Below are 16,188 nucleotides of genomic sequence, written 5' to 3' on the forward strand. Positions count from 1 at the left end.
CAGCAATGGTAGCGGCGCTGAGGGGTTGCCGCGTTTGAATTTTGTACGGATAGAGGTGTAACCTCTGGCGCATGAGACGATACGTGGACGTTGGCGTCATTTGGACCGCAGCTGCAACACGGCGAACGGAAACCCGAGGCCGCTGTCGGATCACCTGCTGCACTAGCTGCGCGTTGCCCTCTGTGGTTGCCGTACGCGGTCGCCCTACCTTTCCAGCACGTTCATCCGTCACGTTCCCAGTCCGTTGAAATTTTTCAAACAGATCCTTTATTGTATCGCTTTTCAGTCCTTTGATTACATTAAACCTCCGTTGAAAACTTCGTCTTGTTGCAACAACACTGTGTTCTAGGCGGTGGAATTCCAACACCAGAAAAATCCTCTGTTCTAAGGAATAAACCATGTTGTCTACAGCACACTTGCACGTTGTGAACAGCACACGCTTACAGCAGAAAGACGATGTACAGAATGGCGCACCCACAGACTGCGTTGTCTTCTATATCTTTCACATCACTTGCAGCGCCATCTGTTGTTGAAAATTGTAACTACTGTAATTTCGAAAGTTTGTCCGCCTGAAAATGTACTGTTGTCCCAAGCATATTGCAACAAACGGTGTATTTCTATCGCTGCTCGTTTAGTTTTTATTGCCGTTTCAAATATACCGGTCATTTTTGAAACACCCTGTAAATACAGCCCAGACCACTATGGAGCCACCATCAGCTTGCACTGTGCCTTGTTGACAGACTGGGCCTGTGGCTGTTACCAACTGAAATTGAAACACATCTGACCAGGCCACGAATTTGCAGTCGTCTGGGGTCCAACCGATGTCACGAGCCACTGGGGACCAAACCGCACGATAACCCTGGGTTCGGTGTGGGGCGGCGGTGGGGTGAGTGGACTGCTGTAGCCTGTCGTGGGTTTGTGTGCCACTGAGGGCTACGGCGGGAAACACGCCTCTCCGTCGTTTCCAGGTCCACAGCTCCATACAGTACAGTACAATGGTAAACTCTTCACACTCCCGAGAAGTGAAACAATAAGAAAAATGCAATCGAAACATTTCAAAACATATACATTTATTTACTCGAGAAAATATGTAGAAGTGAAATAATATTTAGAAGGCAGTAAGTGGCATCTTTTTACTTTGTCCTTTGTACGTTGCTCCTCCTTTTGGTAAATGCAAAATAACATCGATGTTTTAGTTAAATAGATCTGACGTTTCCATTACTGAAATATTTTTCTTTAAAAAACTTTTATCTACCTCTGTTGTTATTTTTGCACAATGTAGGCTTCTTCTTTGCCAGGTACTGAAAACGTAAATACCTTTCAGTTGGATATTCCGTCTCCTTTTGTGGCAGAACGCTAGTAGGAAAAACACCATGCTTCATGTTCCTTTGCATTGTGTCACAAAAACAAAGCAAATCACAAAATAAAGACGAAGAAGAAAAAATATTACGAAATCCATTACTGTAATAGGAGTGAGCTCGGCGATTAACTTCCGATATTAGCGCATGACTGCACTGTACCCCATTCAGCGCATGCGCAGTCTGCAGTGTACTTTGGACTTCAGAAGTCTACACTCGGTACAGTAATTTGCTTACTGACGTCATTGAGCCATCTGTGACGTGCTTGGCGGTTGATTAAAGTCCATTTTACATGTGTGGCTTTCTGATCAAAATCTACTACTCGACGTGTGTGCAACTAGTCGATGTGCGTGTTAAGTCAGCAGTCATCTACGTCGCAAGTGTGTCTTTGACCTCAAAGATTTATAGCTTGTGTCGTCCGTCCCGATAGCTGAATGGTCAGCGTGACGGACTGCCGGCTTAAGGGGCCCGGGTTCGATTCTACATCTACATTTCTACATCTACATTTATACTCCGCAAGCCACCCAACGGTGTGTGGCGGAGGGCACTTTACGTGCCACTGTCATTATCTCCCTTTCCTGTTCCAATCGCGTATGGTTCGCGGGAAGAACGACTGTCTGAAAGCTTCTGTGCGCGCTCTAATCTCTCTAATTTTACATTCGTGATCTCCTCGGGAGGTATAAGTAGGGGGAAGCAATATATTCGATACCTCATCCAGAAACGCACCCTCTCGAAACCTGGCGAGCAAGCTACACCGCGATGCAGAGCGCCTCTCTTGCAGAGTCTGCCACTTGAGTTTGTTAAACATCTCCGTAACGCTATCACGGTTACCAAATAACCCTGTGACGAAACGCGCCGCTCTTCTTTGGATCTTCTCTATCTCCTCCGTCAACCCGATCTGGTACGGATCCCACACTGATGAGCAATACTCAAGTATAGGTCGAACGAGTGTTTTGTAAGCCACCTCCTTTGTTGATGGACTACATTTTCTAAGGACTCTCCCAATGAATCTCAACCTGGTACCCGCCTTACCAACAATTAATTTTATATGATCATTCCACTTCAAATCGTTCCGCACGCATACTCCCAGATATTTTACAGAAGTAACTGCTACCAGTGTTTGTTCCGTTATCATATAATCATACAATAAAGGATCCTTCTTTCTATGTATTCGCAATACATTACATTTGTCTATGTTAAGGGTCAGTTGCCACTCCCTGCACCAAGTGCCTATCCGCTGCAGATCTTCCTGCATTTCGCTACAATTTTCTAATGCTGCAACTTCTCTGTATACTACAGCATCATCCGCGAAAAGGCGCATGGAACTTCCGACACTATCTACTAGGTCATTTATATATATTGTGAAAAGCAATGGTCCCACAACACTCCCCTGCGGCACGCCAGAGGTTACTTTAACGTCTGTAGATGTCTCTCCATTGAGAACAACATGCTGTTTTCTGTTTGCTAAAAACTCTTCAATCCAGCCACACAGCTGGTCTGATATTCCGTAGGCTCTTACTTTGTTTATCAGGCGACAGTGCGGAACTGTATCGAACGCCTTCCGGAAGTCAAGGAAAATGGCATCTACCTGGGAGCCTGTATCTAATATTTTCTGGGTTTCATGAACAAATAAAGCGAGTTGGGTTTCACACGATCGCTGTTTCCGGAATCCATGTTGATTCCTACATAGTAGATTCTGAGTTTCCAAAAACGACATGATACTCGAGCAAAAGACATGTTCTAAAATTCTACAACAGATCGACGTCAGAGAGATAGGTCTATAGTTTTGCGCATCTGCTCGACGACCCTTCTTGAAGACTGGGACTACCTGTGCTCTTTTCCAATCATTTGGAACCTTCTGTTCCTCTAGAGACTTGCGGTACACGGCTGTTAGAAGGGGGGCCGGGGATTTTCTCCGCTCAGGAAATACACAACGAGTAAGGGGTTATACCAGTTCCTAGGACTACTCCCGACTTCTCAATGGTGTTATTAACTTCATTATGACGTTTTCATTAATTTATGTACCTGTGCATCTCTTGTTATCCGTTTGTGTGCTCCAAATGACTTTGAGTTTGGACGGTTATGAATCAAATGACAGAACTGTCATTCCAGTTAAGACAATCAATTATATATATGTTTGCGTTTCGGATCTATGTCTCTGTCTGAACTGAAGAGGCTACTATTTATGTTCTATTTTGTAAGCTTACAAATGGCACTATATTGAAATGTGTTCTTCAGTCTATTGTAGGATACAATTCGTGTTGAATCAGTTCCAGCACTTCAATATTTTGTTTTTGTGCTTATGTACATATATGGTTGTTTTAGTAAAGGAAAAAAAGGTAAAAAAAATAGCTGAATGGTCAGCGTGACGGACTGCCGGCTTAAGGGGCCCGGGTTCGATTCCCGGCTGGGCCGGGATTTTCTCCCCTCAGGTACTGGGTGTTGTGTTGTCTTCATCATCATTTCATCCCCATCGGGCGCGCAGGTCGCCGAATGTGGCGTCGAATGTGATAAAACCTGCAACAAGGCGGCCGGCGCTTATTTTCATTTGCATAGATTGTGTCGAGGGTGCAGTTCTTAATTCCTGAATGAGCATGCACAGGAACAGTGGACAGTGACGGCGCTACTAACATCGGAAGTTAACCTATTCTGGCGGAGCTCACTCCTCTTATAGAAACCGATTTTGTGCTTTCGTATCCTCTTAACCTTCGTTGTGCCGTTTGCTACATTTTCGTGACACACTTTTCGGGCTGCACGAGGTTCTTGCAATTGTTTTGCACTATGTTCTCCTACTAGAAAGATGAAATATCTGGAAGCAAAAATTTATTTACGATCTATAAAGAAAACACGTACATTATGCGTAAATAAGAACATAAACTGATAAACACGTTTTACTAAAAATCATTTTAACAGTGAAAAAGTAATTATTTGACGAGAAAAATAATTCTTCGATATTATTCGGCACTTAACAAGAAACGTGCAAAGGACAAAGTAAAAAGGCGCTGTTTACCGGCACTGCGCTCTAGATATTCTTTGATGTGTCTATAAGTACGAGTTTTGCATGTTTTGAAATGTTTAGATGACACTTTTCCTATTCCTTCAGTTCTCAGGAGCGTGGAGTATTTAGTACACGATCTTTGAAAGGTAGATCCACTACGAAGTGGTCATTAATAAACTGTTATCATTCCTTGTTCCTACATTGTTTCTATATTTAGATTTTTTTCGTAAAAAGGAGAGTCTCTCATAACCTAGTTTCACTGTTCAGATGCCAAACTACACAGCAGACAGCTTTCGATTTTGGCGCTGACGTGTAAACGAAAACGACCACTTGTGACATGCAAGAAACAGTACAGGCTTAAGTCGCTAAGAGCGCTGCAGTAGACTCACTTGTCTCGAGTACTCAATTGGGACGAGAATGTCGATTGTGTTCAATTGGTTCAAATGGCTCTCAGCACTATAGGAACGTAACTTCTGAGGTCATCAGTCCCCTAGAACTTACAAGGGAACCTCCTCATCGGACCCCCCTCAGCTTTAGTTATAAGTTGACACAGTGGATAGGCCTTGAAAAACTGAACACAGACCAATCGAGAAAACAGGAAGAAGTTGTGTGGAACTATGAAAAAAATAAGCAAAATATACAAACTGAGTAGTCCATGTGCAACATATGCAACATCAAGGATAATGTGAGCGCAGGAGCGCAGTGGTCCCGTGGTTTGCGGGAGCAGCTGCGAATCGAGAGGTCCTTGGTTCAAGTCTACCTTCGAGTGAAAAGTTTAATTTTTTATTTTCAGACAATTATTATCTGTCCGTCCGTTATGTTTTCATCACTTTTTTTGGGAGTGATTATCACATTCACAAGAAAACCTAAATCGGGCAATGTAGAAGACTCTTTTTACCCATTCGCCAAGTGTACAAGTTAGGTGGGTCGACAACATATTCCTGTCATGTGACGCACATGCCGTCAACGGTGTCGTATAGAATATATGAGACGTGTTTTCCTGTGGAGGAATCGGTTGATCTAGCAATCAAATGTTTTCTGTTCCCATTGGAGAGGCACGTCCTTTCATAGACACTAAACGTATTACAGTGATTAGAGACGTCAATGAACGAACGGACAGATCATAACTTTTCGAAAATAAAGAAAGTAAAATTTTCATTTAAGGGAATATTTGAATCCAGGCCCTCTCGTTCTGCAGCTGCTCGCGCTAACCACGGGACCACGGCGCTCCTGAGCTCACGCTCTCTTTGATGTTGCCTACCTTGCGCATGCACTACTCAGTTTGTATATTTTGCTTATTTTTTTCATAGTTCCACACAACTTCTTCCTGTTTTCTCGATTGGTCTGTGTTCCGTTTTTCAAGGCCTATCCACTGTGCCAACTTATAACTAAATCTGAGGGGGATGCGATGGGGAGGTTCCCTTGTTAGAACTACCTAAATCTAACTAACCTAAGGACATCACACACATCCATGCCCGAGGCAGGATTCGAACCTGCGACCGCAGCGGCCGCGGTTCCAGACTGTAGCGCCTAGAACCGCTCGGCCACTCCGGCCGGCTGTCGATCGTGTAAAAAGGGCTTTACACACCAGCAAGTGATGCGCATCCACGAGTAGTCGATTTTGACCAGACAGTCTCTTGTGTAAAATGAGCTTTAGTGTTTATAAACCGACGAATGTCAAGTTGCACTGTCGCTGCCAGCGGCGATGTAGTTGTTGGCACTTGCTCAGATCCGGCGCTCTTACAGCAGCAGCAGGCGATGCAAGACGCGCGCAGTGTCACAGCAGTCGGCACTGAGTCAGACCTGCGGTACTGCAGGCGGTGACAGCTTTATGCGTCGTAAAGTATTCCTGACGACGGTGTCACAGAATGAGGTGCGACCCGCTTTGTCTCGCGTCCCCGTATGAGACCGGACCACATCTCGCTAGAGGCTGTACACAGCGGGGCGTTGTGTTGTCTGTTTCCTGCCTTCTCACCGAGCGGCATTCAAATGTAGGATGTCGTTCTGAGTTCATGCAAATGAGGCAGTGAACTATGCGTTCTTCGATTTGGCTTCCGCCGAGCCATTGTGGTCGCACTGCAAATAGATCTTTACGGGGAGTTTGTTACGTAATGTGTTACTTGCGTTAACAAAAGTCGAGCGGAGGTCCAAGACTCGAGACCTTTCCAGTCGGTGAAGCGAACAAGACGCCGCAGCAGTTGAAGCGCTGGACTCGCATATGAGAAATCAGAATTCAAAGCGTCTTCCGGCTATCTAGATTTAATAAAATATTTTTAATTTTTTAAAAAAAACATTAAAATGTTCTAAAAATATTTTTGGTAGCCGCCCTGGCTGTAAGCAGTTTCTTTATTACAGCGTCGCACACAACCGGTTTCGAGATGATTTAATCGCACCTTCAGGTGTAGGCATCTATGAAAAAATATAATAAGAATTATCAGGTATAATATTGTTAAAAATAAAGCAGTTATCCAGATAAATAGGAGAACAAATACTCACAAACCTAATTTAACATTGGATCGATAGTTAAGTATTTGTTCCCTTGTCTGTCTGGTTCATTGTCTTATTTTTACCATTATTAATTCATATTATATTTTTTATAGATTTTTGTACTTTCAACATTGCAGCACAGTCAGCAATCGTGATACTCTCATATATAAGAAACTATCATCCTTAATCGCGGTCATGAAACCAACCTTTACCTAGGTTTCAGCCCAAATAATTGAGCCTTCTTCAGAAGATATACCTGAATCTGTAATTTGTCTAAGAGGGCATGGTCTAGAAATAAAACTAAAACAGCCTGAATAGGCGTAGTCACATTTTAAAAATGCGGTACATAAGTTTAAATGGCTCTGAGCACTATGGGACTTAACTTCTGAGGTCATCAGTCCCCTAGAACTTAGAACTACTTAAACCTAACTAACCTAGGGACATCACACACATCCATGCCCGAGGCAGGATTCGGACCTGCGACCGTAGCAGTCGCGCGGTTCCGGACTGACGCGCCTAGAACCGCTTGGCCACCCCGGCCAGTCGTAAGTTAAGTCTTGGTTTTGACTTAGTACGTATGTACCGCATTTTTAAAATGTGACTACATCTATTCAGGCTGTTTTAGTTTTATTTCTAGACCATGCCCTCTTAGACAAATTATAGATTCAGGTATATCTTCTGAAGAAGGCTCAATTATTTGGACTGAAACCTAGGTAAAGGTAGGTTTCATTACCGCGATCGAGGCTGATAATTTCTTATATATTTTTCATAGATGCATACACCTGAGGATGCGATTAAATCATCGCGAAACTGGCTGTGTGTGATCCTGTAATAAAGGAACTACTAACATTTAATGTGGCTACCAAAAAGGTTTTTAGAAGATTTTAATAATTTTTTAAAAATATTTTGTCATGCACGTAAGCTGTGGATGCCCAGAGCGTAAAATTATATGCTATCTAAATTTAACTTAAATTTATGCATATTGTACGTAATTTGTTGAGGACAGAGACTGTATTCGGACATTTGTAAAATTATCTTTCTGCTTCAACCACTTTTGTTCAGACATGTTTACTGGCACGACGCGTTTCGTTAGCATGCTGTCATCATCAGATGTCTTACAATTAAGTACTCATTAATTTTTAATTATAGATTTCTTTGAAGTGCGATGAGGTCTACTTACTTACTGTCTGTAGCAGTGAGGTTACGTATCGAAATCCATCGCTGTACAGAAATATTGATTTGTTCCCTTGTTCTCGGAGATGATTTAAACATACAACTCTCTTAAGATGCACACTCAAATAAATCACTCTTTCTGTACTGGGATAAATTTCAGTGGATACTCTCACTGGTACACCCATTAAAAAGACCACATCACACCTCAAAAGACTTTAGAGGTCGTGAACGATGACTATTTACAACACACATGTGCTCGACAGTGGGTAGTATTGTTTTGTTAATGAATGAAAAATGATGTGATGACATGTATATTAGAGAAATGTTAATATGATGTAGTTAAGACGTTACGCTAGTAGGGGTGTGGGCAATGGGGGAGGGGAACTGAATTTTGGAAGAATCGCCATCAGAGAAAGGGAAGAGGGTGGGGGTCTGGGCTTTCAGAGAATTGGATTTTTGGTTTATAGCATCGGATTTTTGGTTTTATTTATCAGGGGATGGGGGCGATCATCTGTTGGAAATATGGCCGCACTAACAAACTTGTCAAATAGATCATTTTCTGAAGGGTTCGTCAAATCTCCAAATCTCCAGTTGTCTCAATTTTCGTACAGACTTTTTCGGTGGAGGAATGAATAATCAAGTGCAAATCCACGCTGAAAAGATTTTTCAAATGTGGACCGTGCAAAGCAGAATGTTGCTGGAAAGAAAAGAAAAAGTGTGGTTTTCTTTAAGGTATTCGATTTTTACAATTACTTTTGAACGTGTCGTTTCGCCACAGGCGTGGAAACATTGCATTCTCGAAACGATGCGTGTTGTGTGGCAAAACTAAACTAAAACACCTCATTCTGAAGATGAGCTGCAGCTGCAATAAACCGGTTGTCGTGCTGTTCGCTAGTTTTACTCGGTTCATATTACCGTACAGAAATACCCACGAAGATTCTCTGGCGGTAAAATAATTATATATCCGCATCCCGTGTTACGGCCAACGTGCGCATTTAGCGGTTAGCTGTTGGAACATACTCGGGGCTGAAAGACTGCTCGGGTCGGATTCCTGGTGAGTCAGCTGGCGTAGCTGCGTTGCAAAGGTGCGCGGACTGGTTGTCCGTGCAGCGCGCACGCCTCGGTTGGAGGTAAACAACCCAGCCGCCCGCTGCCGCAAACAAAATGACTGCAGCTTTCGCATCTGGCTTAGACACGTGATACTTTGTGTGTTGGAAGACACGGCTTGTTCCTCTCGCTTATATTGCAAACGAATTTGGAGACGTGCCTGCTCCTTTACCACCATTTTATTATGGTTGGCGACGATTTAATAATCAGCGATCCGAATTCAGCACTACCAAACACTCTCCTCACGAGACTGTGTAACACCATAGCTCTAACGCTCTACTGATTTATTTTGCCTTTTGTTTTATTTAATGTTATAACGTTGAGTTTCTGTAAATGTTTTGATTGAATCGATAACACAAAATTGTATACTCCTTTCTTTGTAAAAACTTTGATGTCTTTTGGAGTGTAGGAAGTGTAATTCCTGTAATATGTACAATATGAGCAAATTGTATGTTTTGTCTTTGTCATATAATCTCTTTGGTTATCTTTAAAATTAAATAATTTTATTCAAATAATTTTGTGTAGAACTACCAATATGTGCAAATGTTCTGTTTTATTTAATATGTTTGATTACTGTTATGTAGACTGCTGATCTTCACTTAGGGTTCTTAGTTATTTTGTATGTGGTTCCCCTCCGGAAAGAAACTTAGTAGCGCGTGCAAAATGTGGTTGGCATGGATAGAAAGGTGGAACCAAGAGTCAGTCGGGGACGAGCTACCAAACTGTCAACTGCTCATGTAAAAATTGTATACAGGGTGTTACAAAAAGGGTTCGGCCAAACTTTCAGGAAACATTCCTCACATACAAAGAAAGAAAATATGTTATGTGGACATGTGTCCGGAAACGCTTACTTTCCATGTTAGAGCTAACTTTATTACTTCCCTTCAAATCACATTAATCATGGAATGGAAACACACAGCAGCAGAACGTACCAGCGTGACGTCAAACACTTTGTTACAGGAAATGTTTAAAATGTCATCCGTTAGCGAGGATACATGCATCCACCCTCCGTCGCATGGAATTCCTGATGCGCTGATGCAGCCCTGGAGAATGGCGTATTGTATCACAGCCGTCCACAATACGAGCACGAAGAGTCTCTACATTTGGTACCGGGGTTGCGTAGGCAAGAGCTTTCAAATGCCCCATAAATGAAAGTCAAGAGGGTTGAGGTCAGAAGAGCGTGGAGGCCATGGAATTGGTCCGCCTCTACCAATCCATCGGTCACCGAATCTGTTGTTGAGAAGCGTACGAACACTTCGACTGAAATGTGCAGGAGCTCCATCGTGCATGAACCACATGTTGTGTCGTACTTGTAAAGGCACATGTTTTAGCTGCACAGGTAGAGTATCCCGTATAAAATCATGGCGGTGAATCGAGGAAGTACAGTACATACTGACGAAACTAAAATGAGCTCTAACACGGAAATTAAGCGTTTCCGGACACATGTCCACATAACATCTTTTCTTTATTTGTGTGTGAGGAATGTTTCCTGAAAGTTTGGCCGTACCTTTCTGTAACACCCTGTATTGTGCCGGTGCCGAGAGAAGCTTTCCGTGCCGCTTTCCAATGCCTCGGATGGATGGCTAAAGAGCTGGAACTATTCTGGAACTGATGTCTATCATCGCCACCAAGAAATGACAGAGTCCAGCAATTCTATCCGTAAATCCACCTACCAACATGCAACCGCCACCACATTGCGCAATCACTGAAAAGGAACCAAGAAATAGTAGAAATGTATGGTGAAGGATCAGCTCATTGGATGTTTTAGTGTGCGCAAATATAAGGTAACTTATACTCGAACTCTTATACCTACCTTGATTTTTTATCTCTAGTCACACAACCACTTAGGGTCCTTCCCATGTCAAAAAATGCTTACCGAGTGTCCATATTGTGAAAATGGGAAAGCCCAGTGTTTTACTAATTACTGCCACTTGAACATAGTAAAAAGATAGTTAAAGTTATGTAGCAGAACTGAGTAATATAGTAAATGCTGCTTGCTGAAAATAATTTTTCTATTAAAACTGTTTATTAATATTTTGTTGCCAACTTCTAAAGTGAATGTTCTCAAAACTGTGGCTTATAGAGTTCTGCAAATTAAATGATCACAGTGCAGTCTGTTGAAAATCAACCAAAGGTGAGCTATTGTCTTATAACCACTTCAAGTTGTGTTCTACTGCAGTAAAAGTTGAGAACTAATACTGTTGAAGGTTACATGTTCATGCTTGTTAAGGGATTGTTTCTTTAGTGTATTGAAAGTGTGTTTAGTATGCTCTGCTACAGTGGTTAAGATTAAGAACCACCCTCCATTGAAAGTAGTTCAAATGCACAAAGTTACTTAATTATAGCAAGTTTCAATTACTCTTGCTATTCAAGAGAAATTCTGTACAATATTGGGCTCCTCTTGTGTATTAAAAGTGCAGATTAGTGGAGTAACAGGATCAACAGTTTGTCTATTGTGCTCATGCTAGATAAAGATTAATAGAAAGACCACTATTTATTAAAATAATATTTTCTTTATGCAAAAGACAGTGAGAAATAAACTGTTAGTAAATTCCATTTAATTTTCATTCTAAGTAGAAAGGTGTTTCGTAGTGAAAGACTTAATCTACACACAGTAACTAAATTTGCTGTGGACCATATCAATATTTCATGTCAGATAGGATTTTATTTGAAAAGTAATATTAAACCTATGTCCAATTTACGATTCTACAGTGAATATTAATTGTAACGTTATTGAGACCATTCAGTTTGACTAAGTCCTCAAGGTAATAGTGTGTTCTGTTATCTGTTATATTTATGCAAATAGTTCGTTCTGATCTGGTAGCTCTAACCTTAATGTGAACATACTGTATTCAGGTGCCAGAGTTCATTGCACTCGCATGTAGCAAAGTATAGGTTGTGTTTTTCCGTTAAAGTTATTCATACTTATTTTCTTGAACAAGAATATCAATCATTCTCTTGCCTATTTAGGCTGGCGACCGTTTTCTTTATTCTTTGAACAGTGTAGACAAGTAAAATATTGTTTGTTACTGTTTAAATATTTACGTAATTTTGACTTTCACTTCCGATAAGCCACCACCGTTAGGTACAACATGGTCAACATAACAAAAATCCTCTCAGAGGGTAACACTGCTCTGTTTCTTTAGACTATAATTGCGTGCATAAAAATAATTCATTATACGAACTGCCGCCAGCTTTAAGGTTATAGTATAACAGTAGCGGACGATAGTGTTATAATGGAGGAAGACTACATCAGGGTGACAGCTAACCGTTTAACTGGTGGTCTCTCAAAGATGTAATATGCAGTTTTCAACAAATAAAAACTACCTAGTGGTATCAGAAATAGTCACCAATGAACTGAAAGGAACAGTGTATGTAACAGTATTTATGCCCAGATGAATAACAAACGTACACCGGAGGCAACACAGACTAATCAAAAAACTAAGCGACGGTACATGCCCTTAGAAGTAACTCGTATTATGTTGACTTGAAGAACATTGTGTTGGCTTATTATACATACTTCAGTTCACATAGTTCTACGGAAATAACCATTCGGACAGAGCAGTTGAACTAAAAGTCAGGAGTTCTGACTAAGTTTCTCAGCTTCTTATTCCACGCGACCAGTGTTTCGGGATCGAAGCCCACCTACTATTGCAAATTCCTCTGAGGTTATTCATACCTTCTGGTCTACTTAGAAATAAAGAATTTACAGTTATCTGTTGGTAGGAATGAAAGTAATTGTCTCTTACAGTAAGATCCTGCCTACTATAATGCAGGTTTCAGATCAACCCTTGGATTGAGAAATGCTTTGCGTTGAAAGACCATCAGACTGTTTTGAAATTTTCCAACGTTATTGTACGTCTCTAATAAGCAGTACTTCCTGTTTGGCCTGTATTTCCCTGCCTCAGAGCGCCCAAGGCCGGCAGCTACTGTGGCGGATGAGGTCTTCGGTGGAAGGCTGATGTACGACTGGCCGGAAGTCGTAGACACATTCTCTGATGGAAACAAGTGAAGTACTCCCACGCTTTGTGTTGTCGAGAACTGAGGCTTTTATCTTCACATTCCTCGAGACGATGATTCGTGCACTTATCTCATTACGCCCTTCCAGTATTCACGATCGTAGTTACTTCACATATTACATAAAGAATCTTCTTGTCTAAAACACAATCGCATTTTTTTCATATAAGAACTTAATCTTATTATTTCACCATATTTAATTTACTTTTGTTACTTCTTAATTCAATATAATTTTTCCTGGAACCCAAACCAGATTAGAAACGACAGCATTTCTCCTCATATACAGAAAAACTATGTGGAGAGCTGTTACCTACATTTAGGAACGTACAAACTGGGGACACCTTGTCTGTCAGGTGTCTTAAGTGTTCGAGGATGGGGGTGTTTCATTCAAAGAAGATGCAAGGCTAGAAAACGGAAGTGAAACTCAGTAAGACCTGGTGCAGGTATTGAGAGTTGATCCTTAATATATGCAATCATAATGTTTTGGGCATAATTACGCTGAAATATGTGTTATCGTTTGATTACAAAATGCCGAACTATCATTGGAAACAATCACACTCATCCAATATCTGATAGTATTGGTACTGTGCGCTTACTGTCAAACGACCGAATAAAAATACTGGCAGAAAAGGAAAATGCCTGACTTAGATTCACTCGATGAGTCGTCAGGAAATGTAGTTGACGCATGAAAGAGAGAGCTTAAAAAACTTTTGTTTGAACGATATTTTATTTTCCCTCAGTCTGCACCCTTACCAGGTAGGACTGATATAGCAAACAGAGAAGACACAAAGAACAGCAGCACGCTCGTCACGTCTAATAATCGGAAAAAGAGACGCACAAGTCGCTAAAGAAACTATATCGCATATAGTTACGACCAGTAGACATAAATAAGGTATTATTTCAAATATACCGGTCATTTTTGAAACACCCTGTATATAACTAGGGTAACTGGGACGAGATGGCCGAATGATCCCTTCCTTCAGTGCAGATGCGCAAACATGCTCGGACTCTTAAGGGAATCAGAGTGTTGCTGCGACTAACGAAGATAATGGGCAGGGCACGGTGTCAGTACTTTGTGGATAAGTTGGAAATTTGAGGTGGTGAGGGACCGTTTCCGGACGGCCGAGGCGGTCAACGAGACTGTTCGTGAGAAACGGAAAAAGTCGGTTTTCGACTTTTCTCCACTGATGTATTTCAATGCGCACTGCAGCTGATGCCATTATTTCCTTTTTTAATTGTGAACTGGAAGAGCAGTCATGCAGATTGTAAGACGTCGTGGTCTCCTCACCTTCATTGCTTACATATTCTGCCCTCACAATCATGTTCCACAGATCAAGACGCTTCATTCGAACCCAAACTCGATAAGATAAAGTCAATGTCGTACGAATTCATGTAAACGATATGCAAATAACTAATAAATCGCAAGTGCGCACCATGGTTGAAATGCTCGAGGCTGGAGTACACACATACATTCCAGACATGACGGTCACAGGAGCCTTTAGTTCGAGAGAGATAACCGCACGCCAGGAGGCCGGTCCCAACCCATCTACGTCGGCCGGTGGACGCCCGTGGAGCAGACAGCGTTCGCCCGAGGGAAAGGAGGAACGACCCCGTGTCGGCTTAAAAGCAAATTCCGCTACATTGTGTGGGAGCGGGCAGACTACGCATTCTTTAGACATAGCACGCAGTTCCAGAGATTTTCACAGGGAGACAGCAAACGCCAAACGCCGATACTACAGATTTCCGGATTGGTCGCCTTAAACGAAACGCCATTCTCCCGTTTTAGAAGAGCAATACTGATTGACAGACGATATTTATGACGCCTTGAGCTGAAGGAGTAATGCAAGAGACGTCTGGCATGGAGGGGCGCCATTCCATTGTCGCTCTTGGAGCGAAGAACAAGTCTCTCCTCAGTACTTCACTGGGAGAGCACCTCTGTCGAGAGCGAATTGAAGTGCGACTCTCTATATTGAGTCCTTGCGATTAAGCGTTGTTCACTGTGTTGGCCGACACACTTATTGTGGGGTGTGAATGGACAGAGTTATAGTTAAACGCCTGCTAGCGAATTTTTGAGTGGCATCGCGGTGGACTGGTTACATAAGAAATTTTGTGAATTTTTGTGTCATTTCCTTACAGCGGACGACTCCAGAAGATATTTATTGCTGAAAGTTTTTCAGGCATTTCTCTTTAGAAGGATAGGAGCGTCTGTCTGACTTCTGTAGTAGTGTGGGGGTGGAAATTGCATCTTGCAGGAGCCACAGGCTAAAGGGTACATCTCAGATTAATGCGTCGCACAGAATAACAGAATCTCAGATCAACCCCATGCTCACAAGATGTAGATAGTCTAATGTTTTAGTAGAGGCGGTAGACACCTTGCTGTTGTACGACGAGTCCAATACATTACGGCCCTAACACCACCACCATCCGCACCACCACTACAACAACCACGAAGACCAGTTTTTATGTAATTTTTAATTTGCACCAGCAGCCTGTGCGTAGGTCCGTTTATCCAGGCGCTCACCTGTGCTGTTGCTGTTGAAAGGCGAAGGCGACGGTGACCTTGACCCGGCGCGCTGCTTGCCCCCCTTGCGCTGCTGCTGCTGCTGCTTCTTGCGCTCAGAGCTGGAGGTGCGGAACTTGCCCACCAGCTTGCGGAACGACTCGCCGATGGAGCGCTTGTGCGTCTGCTGCGGGGGCGGCTGCGGCTGCGGTGGAGGCGGGATGTCGGCTGAGAAGCGCGTGCGCTGGAACACCTTCTTGGCGCCCGGCCGCTCCTCCGGCGGCGGCGACGGAGACGGCGTGGGCGGCGAGTAGTCCGGGGGCGGCTCTGGGTGGCGGCGCGCCTCCCTCGCCTCCGGCAGCTCCGCCCCCGCGTCCGGCTCCCGCTGCCGCCGGCGCTGCCTCTCCCAGCCCCGGTGCTGCCCCCGGTACCCGTCGCTGGGCGCGTCGTCCTCCTCGCTCTGTAAACACACGAGTGTCGTCAGGATTTAAAATGGAATGATCGTATAAAGTTGATCGTCGGTAAAGCAGATGCCAGGCTGAGACTCA

The 16,188-nt window shown here is 42.9% G+C and overlaps 1 protein-coding gene across 2 annotated transcripts in view; it reads right to left on the reverse strand.

Moving 5' to 3' along the window:
• The window catches only part of LOC126094646 (uncharacterized), a 1,573,713-nt gene that overhangs the window by 77,580 nt on the left and 1,479,945 nt on the right, over window positions 1-16,188 (reverse strand). For both annotated transcript variants that reach the window (XM_049909153.1, XM_049909145.1), the window contains one exon: window positions 15,662-16,100. In XM_049909153.1, the coding sequence (XP_049765110.1) occupies window positions 15,662-16,100 (439 nt within the window). The remainder of the gene's footprint in view (window positions 1-15,661; window positions 16,101-16,188) is intronic.

Source organism: Schistocerca cancellata, chromosome 1 (genome assembly GCF_023864275.1).
Source record: "Schistocerca cancellata isolate TAMUIC-IGC-003103 chromosome 1, iqSchCanc2.1, whole genome shotgun sequence".
In the NCBI taxonomy this organism is placed as follows: domain Eukaryota; kingdom Metazoa; phylum Arthropoda; class Insecta; order Orthoptera; family Acrididae; genus Schistocerca; species Schistocerca cancellata.